At 40.2% G+C, this 12,189-nt stretch overlaps 1 protein-coding gene across 1 annotated transcript in view; it reads left to right on the plus strand.

The window, feature by feature from the left end:
* Positions 1 to 7,657, plus strand: part of LOC103728080 (alcohol dehydrogenase class 4 mu/sigma chain-like) — a 28,261-nt gene extending 20,604 nt beyond the window's left edge. Inside the window, 4 exon segments of the mRNA XM_029560251.1 lie at positions 1,787 to 1,920; positions 3,493 to 3,504; positions 4,326 to 4,487; positions 6,368 to 7,657. Coding sequence (XP_029416111.1) covers positions 1,787 to 1,920; positions 3,493 to 3,504; positions 4,326 to 4,487; positions 6,368 to 6,392 — 333 coding nt within the window. The 3' untranslated portion in view covers positions 6,393 to 7,657.
* The last annotated feature ends 4,532 nt before the right edge of the window (positions 7,658 to 12,189 follow it).

Here is a 12,189-nt window from a genome sequence, read left to right on the forward strand (position 1 = left end):
TGTGAATTTATATTTCTGTTACCCGTACTTCTATTCATATATAAAAGGATCTTTGAAATTATTATGCAAAGTGAAGAATTTAAAGTTATCTTTTAACATGGTGATAATCCAAAAACTAATTGTACAAATTTGATACAGAAATTGAGAAACAACGACCTGATAACCAGGTAAATGTGCTTGCCACCAAGCCTGATAACATGAGTCTAATCCCCAGGAGTCACATGATAGAATGAGAAAACCAAATCCCACAAGTTGTCTTCTGATCTCTACAAACACCGCACCCATACCAATATCCACGCACAGATAGATACATTAAAATATAGTAAAATTTTAATGATGACCACATAGCAATTTTGCCTAAAAAATCACAAATCTTAATAACAGTTTTACCTGACCATGTCAGTATCACATCATACCACTTTTATGTAACCAAAGCAAGGAGTCAACCTATGTCTGTAAGTTTCCTTGTACATGTGGAGGAGGTCTTGGCAAAAGCGATTCCATCTCTGGAATTTGTTTTGCAATTTAGGTTTTACAGGGTGACTCCTGAAGGAAAATAAGGAGATGATACAGGAAAAGGGGACAGTTCTAAATGCTGCAGTCTCTTTCCCCAAATTCTTGATTTATCCTTCTTCTCACTCATTTCATGTTAGCTTGGTTTTCCTTTACCCCGTTCCCCTTAGAACATGAGCCTTCAGTATTATGAAACACATCTCCTGTGTAGCAGCCAGCAGTGCCAGACTGTAGCATATAGATCTCTGACTTTACAGAACGCCTGAAATTAGAAAGCTATGGCTTTGGATAGAGTAATGAGACTTGGAAAATTGGACAAAAACAGTTTTTCTCACAATTGAACAATATTTTAAATTTGCTCTAAGGCATTTTGTAATTGAGATATTCGAAGACTTCAATTACCATTATTGTCACATCCTTTTCTTAGCATCACTTGGAGCAACTGACTCTCTAGGCTGTACATTTATAGAGCAAAGAGCAGTGCTGGATACATTATTGGGTCTACTGATTTTTGAGATGATACTTTGAGGAACCAGTGTTCTGAAAAACACCACTGTCTGTCATTGTAATCTACCAAATATTCTTAAATGTTATTAATGAATAACTAAAAGGGTGAATGACCAGAAAATGTGGGGCTAGCCTCCCAGATGTTGCCAAGAAAAGCAGCATCTTTGTCTCACATTTTAATATTTTAATTTTCAGACTAAATATCAAAACATTTTTATTGATTAATTCAATTTCATTTAGTTTAAATGACTTAAGACTTATCTGAAGTGGTGACATTGGAATGAGAATATTGCAAGAATTTTCCCATGTTCTGAGCCAGTGAAGATGGACTAAATGTACTGAAAATGACATCTATACTGGACACAGTAATAGCTGTTTCATGCCTTAAAGTCAGTAGGAGATTAAGGACTAAAGTTGCATTAAGAATTATTTAAAATCAAGAGGCTGGTGAGATGACTCAGTGGTTAAGAGCACTGGCTGTTCTTGCAGAGGATCCGGGTTCAGTTCCCAGCATCCACATGGTGGCTAACAACTGTCCTGAACTCCAGTTCCAGGGGATCTGATGCCCCTTTTGGTCTATATGAGCATTGCATGATATAGGTGCACTTACATACTTGCAGGCCAAACATTTATAAACATAAATAAAAATAATTTTTTAATCAAGTAGGAAATCAAAAGCCTGGGGGCCTAATTTGATTTTATAACTTACAAACTGTGTTAACTACCATAACTGTGACTGTCTATAGGCCAGTTTTGAGCCTATGAGATGGATATAATCAACAATCTCCTTCAGGTCAATGCCCTCTCATCCTGCCACATGAACTACGGGACCAGTGTGGTGGTTGGTGCTCCTCCATCAGCTAAGGTGCTCAGCTATGACCCGATACTGCTCTTCACTGGGCACACATGAAGAGCTGCGGCAGCTAGGCCTCTAGACAGGCTGTGATGGCTTTACCTCCCCTGCCTGCTAAGTGAGAGAAGTTGGTGCTCTCATCTCCTCACTCTCCCAACAACTCTCTTCCAACAATGAGTATGAAATGACCCAAAACGGAGTTGTAGTAAGAATCTCACAAAAGATAGTGTCCATTCTTCACTTGACTTAGGGCTAACATCAGTAGGCATATTTTACATCAGTGTCTGGAACTCACATGACCCAAAGGCCTGAATAAAAGGTACCAACAGTGTCTCTGCTTGGCATGACTTACATGGCAGAAAGTTCTGATGGCATCCATCGTTCTCCTCATATTCAAGAATGCTCGTGAAAAATATGTTATTAATTAATGAAAGCATTGCCAAACATTCTGTACCCAAAGCCAAAACAAATGGACAGAAGGGATTGCCACATTTTACAGGGACAGTTCAGATTCCCACCAGAATCTCTCTTGCAGGGGATGGCAAGTAAATCTTTTGTTCCTCTCCTCTTCGGGGTCTTGTGTTCTGGTACCTTTGTACAGAACCCCACTAGGCACTTTGGAAGCATTTTCAGTATCAGACTTGATCTTACATAGTGTGAAATAATAACCATTCGGGTACCTTGTTCTGAGTCTGTAGCTCAGGTAGAGGTCTCACTGGAGACAGAAGATAAAATGTTGTAAATACAGTTTATTTAAAGTTATTAGCCTGGGTTGGAGAGATGGCTCAGTGGTTAAGAGCACTGGTTGTTCCTGCAGAGGTCCCAGGTTTAGATCCTAGCACCCACATGATGGCTAACAACCATCTCTTAACTCCAGTTCCAAGGGATTTGATGCCCGCTCCTGGTCCCTGCAGGCATTGTACATATGTGGTGCACTTACATACAGGCAGGTCAAACACTCATTCACATAAAATGAAAATAAATAACAAAGTAATGATTATTCATAAATTAGAGAAGTATATAATTTGGTAGAAAATACAAACACAAATGTTAATGAAATAGCCGGGCACGGTGGCACATGCCTTTAGTCCCAGCACTTAGGAGGCAGAGGCAGGCAGATCTCTGTGAATTCAAGCCTGGTCTGGTCTACAGAGTGAGTTCCAGGGAAGCTGGGGCTACAGGGAGACCCTGTCTCGAAAAGATTGAAAAATATTAATGAAATTATAAAATTTAATGTAGCTATTTATAGAAGACAAATTATAAAGCCAGGTGTGGTGGCACACACCTTTAATCCCAGCACTTGGGAGGCAGAGGCAGGTGGATCCCTGTGAGTTCAAGGCCAGCCTGGTCTACATAGTGAGTTCCAGGACAGCTGGGGCTACAGGGAGCCCCTGTCTCAAAAAAACCAAAAAAAAGAAGACAAATTATAATAGGAGTGTTTCAACATTTATTGTACGTTAAAAGTTTCATGTAGGACTGGGAGATGGCTCAGTGGGTAAAGTACTTGCTGCACAAGCATGAAGACCAGAGTTCACATCTCCAGAACCACGTAAAACCAGATACAGTAGTGTGCATCTGTAATCCCAGCACTCTTGAGATGTGGTAGGAGGCAGAGGCAGGAGAATCTGGAAGTTTGTGGGCTAGCTAGGCAGCAGGGAACAGCAAGGGACCCTGTCTCAAACAAGGTAGAAGACAAGGACTAACAGGGGATGGTTCTGTGACCTCCTATGTGACATGGGTATACCTGCACTCACACATAGGAACATACTTCTCTCTCTCACACACAGACTCCCCCACAGTTCACATCAGTGCTTCCTTTCCCCACTGATTGTTGACCATTGTTTAGTATGAAGGTCAGGGTGACCTGGACTAGAGCTGCACATGGATGTGCTGGGCTAGAACCTGTGTAGAATGAGCCCACAAAGGAATCAAAGGGAGTGGAACAGAAATCATGCATGTGAGACAATTCCCTCTAGTTCTCTGCAACAGGAGCAGAGATGTGGAGTGACTGGAAGGAGAGACAGGAAACAAGGACGGCTTTGTTAGGCTTTTTTTCTTAAGATGGGAGAGATGGGCTGGAGAGATGGCTCAGCGGTTAAGAGCACTGACTGCTCTTGCAGAGGACCCAGGTTGGAGTCCCAGCACCCACGTAGCGGCTACGAACCGTCCTTAACTCCAGTTCCAGGAGAATCGAAACCCTTTTCTGATCTCCGCAGCATTGCACAACACTGGTGTACTCACATGCATGCAGTCAATACACTCATACACATAAAAAAAATTTTTAAAAAGATGTGACAGATGCAGCTTATTTGTACGTGGTTGGGAGTGATCCAACTGGAGGGAAAGGCAACAAGATAGGAAAGAAAAGACAAACACGAAATCATAAAACGTAAGGGATTTACATTTTACTTTTTCATACTCTTTTTTCATACTTTGTTTACCAAGTACAAAGAGTAAATCTGTGCTTACTTACAGGTTGGTAACGTAGAGATGATGGACCTAAACTAGTGACTGATTTCCTGGCAAAGAAATTTGACCTGGACCAGTTGATAACCCATGTCCTACCTTTTAAAAACATCAGTGAAGGATTTGAGTTGCTATATTCAGGGTAAAGGTAAGTTTTTTATTGTGATTTTTTACTCTTCCTCACAGGCTACTTTTAAATTTTAGTGTTTACAAATATACATGTTTCCCTCCTGTTTTACTTTGGAGTGTTTAAGTTAGATGGACATAGTGACTTACTTCTTTCTTCTCTTAGAATGTCAGTAACCTATATTAATTCTTTGAAATCCTCTGGATTATATGTTTTCACACTAGATGGGGCAGTTTTTGGAATCATAAAGCTGGTAGTTTCTTCAAGTAATGCCACAAAATTCCCTCTATAGTTTTGCAGATCGTTTCCAACTGCGCTTTCTCTCATTCGTGTATATCAGAAATTATTCTTGCCATTTTCAGCTGATGAAATGAAGTTTACAAAAGCAAATAAATAATATGTCCAGGCTCATAGGAGCAGCATCAGGGTGTGCTTTCCTGCACATAGGCCAGATACCTCAAACGGAGCTTTGTTCACGCCAGGTAAAGAATGGTGTCTTACCCATCTCGTGTCCCTCATAATTACTGGGCAAGAAGCAGAGTATGAAAAAGTCAAATTTCAGCTACACCTTTTTATGGATGCCTGGAGCCTGTGTATAGGGTGAGAACAGATTTCATTCATTGGGTCTGTAATTGTTCATAGAGCGTCTACAATGTGCAACGGATTTGGATTCCCTTAGCAAGAGGGACTATACTTTTCAATGTTGTATCTTATCCTTATGCCTGGTGCAGACTTATGGTACATGTACACATGTTTAAATTATTTTTAAGCAAGTAAACAGTGAATGGATAACTGTCAGAAAAAAGTTAAGCTCAAGCCTGGTGGGATGGCATGTACCTTTAATACTAGCACTTGGAAGGCAGAGGCAGGAGGATCTCTATGAAATCAAGGCCTGCCTGGACTACATAGGGAATTCCAGATTAGCTGGGACAATAGGGAGACCCTATATCAACAGTCATTTATTTACATAAACAAAACATATTTTAATATAGTGAGTTTGAAAAATAATTACTAATTCCAAATAAATTCTACTTCTAGACATTTTACTTCTGTCATCTTAATGCAGTCATTTCCCAAATGACATTTGTAAACCCCAGCCCTTCAATTCCCATCATTTTCCTACATAAAACCCCTGAATGCTCCGTTTGCATCAACTTCAAAGCAATTCATTCTCTATCACACCTCATCTAAGCAAATAATGTCACTTATTCTGCTTTGACAGAGTAGAAGACATAGGGTTGCATCTAATTTCTTTTACTGTTTCCTACTGCATGCAAAGGGATGTTGAGCCCTGCAGGTGGAATCCTTGTCTCTCTTTCAGAATTTCTCCTCTACCCTGCTCAAGATCGTTGTCTTGTCTCCGTCTGGTCATGGCTCATCTGGACATGCTGACATAGTTACTTGATAATGGGTCTCCTACCTTCTGTTTTCACTAATCTGATCAATTCAGATTGTCCCCCAAAACATCAGTGTCCTAGAGTGGTTTTAATGGCCTTCATTACTGAACAAAAATATTTTTATTTATTAATTATCTACTTATTCGATAACTAAGAAATAGCATCTAGCATCCAGTCTCTGCACTAAACTTTGGGAATGAAGGGAACATAAGCCTTATCTGCTTTTACAATCCCTTGGGCATCAAACAGTCTAAACTCTCTGGATTATCCTTCCTGTTCCTCCTTGTTGCTGCCAGGCAAGCTCTTTCTTCTGATTAGCCCATTGAATTAAGTGAATGCTCTCAGAGCCAGCTTCAGTTCCCTTACCAGAGATGCACAGAAGAAAAGCTAACAGGTGGAGACCTCAGGCCCAGACCACTTCCCATAACAGAGTTGACCTGAAGGAAGTATGGCTTTTCTTGCTTGAAAAAAAAAATTACTCAAAGCTGCCATTTTCCATTTCAGCATCCGAACTGTTCTGACATTTTGAGATCCTGTGGGTGGATGCTCTGTGCTGGGTGGTGACCTGGAGCCTTTCTTCTTCCGGTGCCCTCTGAGATCATGGAGCTGTCTGAGAAATAGCTGCAGAAGAAGTAGATGTTCCGGTGAAGATACAGAAGCTTTACAAAGTTTAATGAACCTTTATGAAAATTGCTTTAATGAGTACCTAGAGATTAGCATGGAACTTAATGATAACATTAAAATTCTAAAATTTGCTTTTTCTAAGGCTGTAATTATATTTAAAAAAACATTTTTCTGTTAGGATAAAGTTTTTTTCAGAGTTTTAAACAGTCACTGTGCCTTACATAGATGTATAATGTAAAGATATGGTGAGTGTATTTACTGGAGAAATATTCATTGAGCACATTGCAACTATTCTGTTTTTAAGCAGAAATACTCTTAAAACATGCTGTAAATTAACTTGAATTAGATTGTGAAATCATCCCATTGTATCACACATTATTTGATTAGATTAAGAAAAATAATTGGGAAATTTGAGGAAAGGGCACATTTTTCATTGATTAACTTTTAGAATTGTCATTACATAATGGTGAAACTCAAGATTCATAAGAGTACCTAGGGTTATTTACCAGCATATATCAATTTTTTACAAGCTAGAACTTTTATGATACTATTTAAATATAAAACTATAGCTATAAGCACACTGATATTTATCATAATGTTCAGTTTAACAAGTCCTAAATCCCTTTTTACATAGTAATAATTCTATTTAACAATAAAATAATTTCAGTTTGTTATATCTATATTGGCATATATTTATGCATATCTATCTGCAGACATGTACATATTGATAATATGTGCTAAAATTCTTCCATTTTTCTTTTGGGACAGGGTTTTGCAATGTATCAGACTGTCCTGGAACTTTCTATCTAGTCCAGGATAACCTTAAACTCAAAATCACCCTGCTTCAGCTCTCCCGCCCCAAGTCTACCCAGGGCTGGGATTACAGGCATGCACCATTATGCATGGCTGAAAGTTCTTAATAAAGTTAAAAGTCATACAAAATTATTTGTAGTGTCATAGTTTGTTTGAAAAAGACACATTTCATTATTGGAATTTTAATGGTCATAGAATATTGAAGTTCCTGAAAATATTTAATAATGTATAAGAAAAGTAAGTTGAGTAGGACTAGCAGAAATTTTGGATTTCCATTTGAGGATGCAGTATAGGTTGAAAAGTCCAGGTAACTCTGAGCCACTGTTACATAATAAACATTTCCCAATAAAAATCGATTTGAACCCAAGGGGGTAAAAGTGCTCCTTTCTGGGAGGGAATTCTTCCAAACACATTTTAGAAGCCAAGTGTTACCCTGATAGCAAAACCAAAGGACACTTACAAAAAGAAAACTGTGCACCAATGTTCCTGATAAACATAGAAGCAGAAATTCTCAATAAAGGACTAGCAAACTGAGCCCTAAAAAATAAAAATAGAAAGTGGGATTTATCCCAGGTTTACATGGATAGTTCAACATATGCAAATCAATAAACTTAATGCATCATAACAACAGATTGAAGGACAAAAAAAAAACCCCATCATCTCAACATAGATAAAGCACTTGAAAAAAATTCAACATTTTTCAAAATCCCAAGAAATTGGATACAGAAGAAATGTATTCATCATAACAAAAGCTATATATAACATCCGCAGAAAACATCATACTAAATGGGAGAAAGTTGAAAACATTTTTCTCTAGGATTTGGATCAAGACAATTATGTCTTCTTCTAGTACTAATACTGAAACAGGACTCTAAGCCTTAGCCAGGAAAATAAAGCTAAAACAGAAGTAAAGGACATCAGGCTAGAGAGAAGATCATCCCTATGTACAAGCAATGTACATCCCTATGTACACACAATTACCACCAGTAGCTGTTAGAACTGAAAAACAAATGTAGTAAAGTTTCATGATTCAAAATCAGCATATAAAATTAGTATTTCTATTTACCAATAGTGAACTTGATGGGAAAGAAACAAAAAAAGAATCCCATTTACAAAATCTACAGAAATATATAAAAAGCCCTAGAGGAAGTTTAAACAAGGACGTTAAAGGTCTCTATAATTAAAACACCATTAAAAGAAATTAGGAAGAACATATAAAAAGATGAAAATGTATCCTATGTTCATGAACTTTAAATATTAATATTGTTAAAATGCCCATGCTACCCAAAGGAAAATACAGATTCTATACAATTCATCAAAATATGAATGGCATTCTTCACAGAAGCTGGAACAAAACAAAACAACACTTAAAAAAAAAACCTCCAAATAGTCAAATTAATTATGAGTGAAAAGACAAAAGCTATAGGTATCACAGAATTGACTTAAAACCACACTGCAAAGCCATCGTGCCCAGAAGAGAATTTATCATCAAAGATAGAGTAATCTATCATCAAAATCAATGCAGACCAGTGACACAACTGAGAACCCAGAAACGGATCCCTGCTTACTGTAACTGATTTTCAACCAACATGTCAAGAGCATATGGTGGAGAAAGGACACCCCCCTTCAAAAATGCTATGAGAGGCTGGAGAGATGGTGCAGCAGGTAAGAGAACTGAATGCTCTTGCAGAGGACCAGGACCCAGGTTCAAGTCTCAGCATCCACCTGGCAGCTAGCACCCATTTCCAACTCCAGTTCCAGGGGATCCTATGCCCTCTTCTGGCTTCTGCAGGTTTTGCACACAGATGGTGCACTTATATAGATACAAACAATACAATCAAATATATAAAATAAAAATGAATAAATAAAGAATATTTTAAATGGTTTGAAAATGGATAGGGGAATAATGGGGGTGTTAAGTATCAAGAGGGATGGGATGGTAAAGAAAATGGGGTAGAGGAAGGGATATCAACACTAAGAATGTTTGAAAAAGTCATATGGAAGACTGTTGTTTTATAAACTTCATGTAAGTTTAAATGAAATTACCCTACATGGGGGACAATGCTTCTCCCAGAAGCCACAGATTGCCAAATATAAAGCCCACTGCCAGGTGTGGGATACCTCCCTTTGAGCAGTTGGTCAGAGGTGTCCCAGAGACCCCCAAAACAATACAGGCTACTGCCATTGCTCTTGGTCCCCCACCAGAACTTGATGGTAAGATACCATTGCTGAAGATGTCACACATGCACACACTAGTCACAAGGCTTGGAGAAATCAAGCTTGTACTGACCTAGAAATTCCCTCCCTAGTGGATAACTTTCATGGTACTAGAAGATACCTATGCAGGCTGCTAGAAGGAAAAAGTCCTCATAAGTCTTACCCAGTTGTGAACCCTGTGAACTACAACAATGATCTGTTTGGCAAAATATATCTGTGCTAGATAGCTTTGGTGTCAACTTGACACACTGGGGTTAAGGGAGCCTCAATTGGGGAATTGCCTTCATTGGACTGGCCTGTGGCCATGTCCATGGGCCATCTTCTTTATTGTTGAGTGATGTGGGAGGGCCCAGCCCACTGTGGGTGGTGCCACCCCTGGGCAGGTGGCCCTGCATTGCATAAGAAAGGCTGAGCAGGGACCAGGAGAGCAAGTCAGTAAGCAGAGTTCCTCCATAGCCTATGCTCCAACTTCTGCCTCCAGGTTCCTCCTCTGAGCTCCTACCTTGGGCTCCCTGTTGAACTGTGACCTGGGAGATGTAAGACAAATAAATCCTTTCCTCCTCAAGTTGGTAGTGGTCAGAGTGATTTGTCACAGCAATGGAGAGACAAACTAGGACAGAAATTGGTACCAGAGAGTGGGATATTGCTCTGACAGACCTGACCTTAGCATTTTGGGGAGGATTGTGGAAGCGTTCAGAACTTTGGGCTAGAAAAGCCATTGAGTGCTTAGAGTTTGTGGCTGTGAAGCTTGGAAAAATTATGTTGAAAGAGTTGTGGGCAATGGAGGCCTGGCTTGTGAAGTTTCAAAAGGAAGCAGAGATTATCAGGGTTGTTTGTGTGATATCTTGAATTGAGAATCTGTGTGTTCTGGTCGGCTGGGGCTGAAGAATCAGCTGTAAGTAACAAGAGACCAGCATCACCATGAAATCTTCTGGGAGGTATTTCCTCAGGGTCAGGACACAGAGAGCCTCCATCTCAAGCTGGAAGCAGGACTTGGTAATGTGTAAAAGTCTCCTGCATGGTTCTGGTGTTGAAAGCGTGAAGAGGTCACAGAGAGCATCTGAGGCTTGACACTCTGAGAGACCAGGAAAGACCATAGGTGAAAGTGCAGCTTCAGTTGCAGTGAAGACCCCAAGACTAAGGGGTCATGGAAAGAATCTGAGGCTTTGCACCCCAAGAGGCAAGAAGAGGCCATTGGTGAAGGTGTAGCTTCAATTTCAGTGGCAACCCCAGCTTTTTGGAGATGCCGGGGCCATGGGATGACCACCAAGGGCAGCAGCAGGTGTGGAATGGAGCTGGCCTGGGTCTGCAAGACGAGCTGTGTGTGCTGTGGACTGCAGAGTCAGAGAAGTGGAGCTGCCAGTACCCTTTGGAGCCCAGAAGATTGTGAGTGAATCCCAGATATGTCCAGCCTTGAGCTACTTTGCTGGACTTTGGTTTTGCTTAGGTGTGCCCGATTCTTCCCTTTGAAATAAGACAGAACTTGTTTTGGATTTTACAGAAGCCCACCCACAGTTAAGAAACTATTAAGAGACTATGGACTTTTAAGTGTTTGGACTTTTTTAAGGACTGTGAGGTTTTTAAGGCTGTACTGACTTATGTTGTGATATTAATGTTAACATCATATCTTGGGGACAAGAATTGGAAAGGTTATGGTTTAATAGTGATGTGTTTGTATGTCAAGTTGACAAGGGGTCAATTGTGTTGGATAGCTTTGGTGTCAACTTGACACACCTGGGTTGAGGGAGTCTCAATTGGGGAACTGCCTTCATCGGACTGGCCCATGTACATGGGCCACCTTCTTGATTGTTGAGTGATGTGGGATGGCCCAGCCCACTGTGGATGATGCCATCCCTGGGCAGGTACACCTGTGTTTCATAAGAAAGCAGGCTGAACAGGGGCCAAGGGAGCAAGCCAGTAAGCAGCATTCCTCCATGGCCTGTGCTCCAGCTCTTGCCTCTGGGTTCCTGCCCTGAGTTCCTACCTTGGGCTCCCTGATGAACTGTGACCTGGGAGATGTAAGACAAATAAATCCTTTCCTCCCTGAGTTGGTAATGGTCAGAGTGGTTTGTCACAGCAAAGGAGAGACAAACTAGGACAATATCCGTGGATGGCATAGTGGCACATATGTCATGGTGGCAACCAACCATTTTCTGGTTGGGTTTAAGGCCCATACCACAGGAGAAAACACATGCCTGCTGCTCTAAATCAGGTCAAGAAACTGTGGCTGGGTGGGTCATAGGTCTCCAGGGGCACCTACTACTATTGTTTTGCTTAATGAACATAGTATCAAACTGCTTTCTAAATACTTATCTAAAGGTTAGTGCAGTTCTCAGACCTCATTAGAGAATTATCTTTGTGCAGTATTGACAGCTAATAGCTGCTAGTGAAGGAAGAGTTTTCTCTAGGGGTGTGGTTCATGATAGGTTGAACATGCTCAAGTGGATGGCCCCACACTATGCATGTATGTGCAGCACTAATGGGACTCAGTGGGTTATGTTTTTTTAAGGACATGAAGTTGGGCACCTGGGGAGGAGTAATCTTGGAGGAGTTGGAGGTGGAGAATGAATGTAATCAAAATGCAGTATTATATGCATGTAGGAAATTCTCAAAGAATAAATAAGAATACTATATTTTTAAATGGTGCTGAGGAAAATGTCTTGGGAAAAGCT

The sequence above is a fragment of the Nannospalax galili genome, unplaced genomic scaffold (assembly GCF_000622305.1).
Source record: "Nannospalax galili isolate Female #2095 unplaced genomic scaffold, S.galili_v1.0 scaffold189, whole genome shotgun sequence".
Lineage (NCBI taxonomy): Eukaryota > Metazoa > Chordata > Mammalia > Rodentia > Spalacidae > Nannospalax > Nannospalax galili.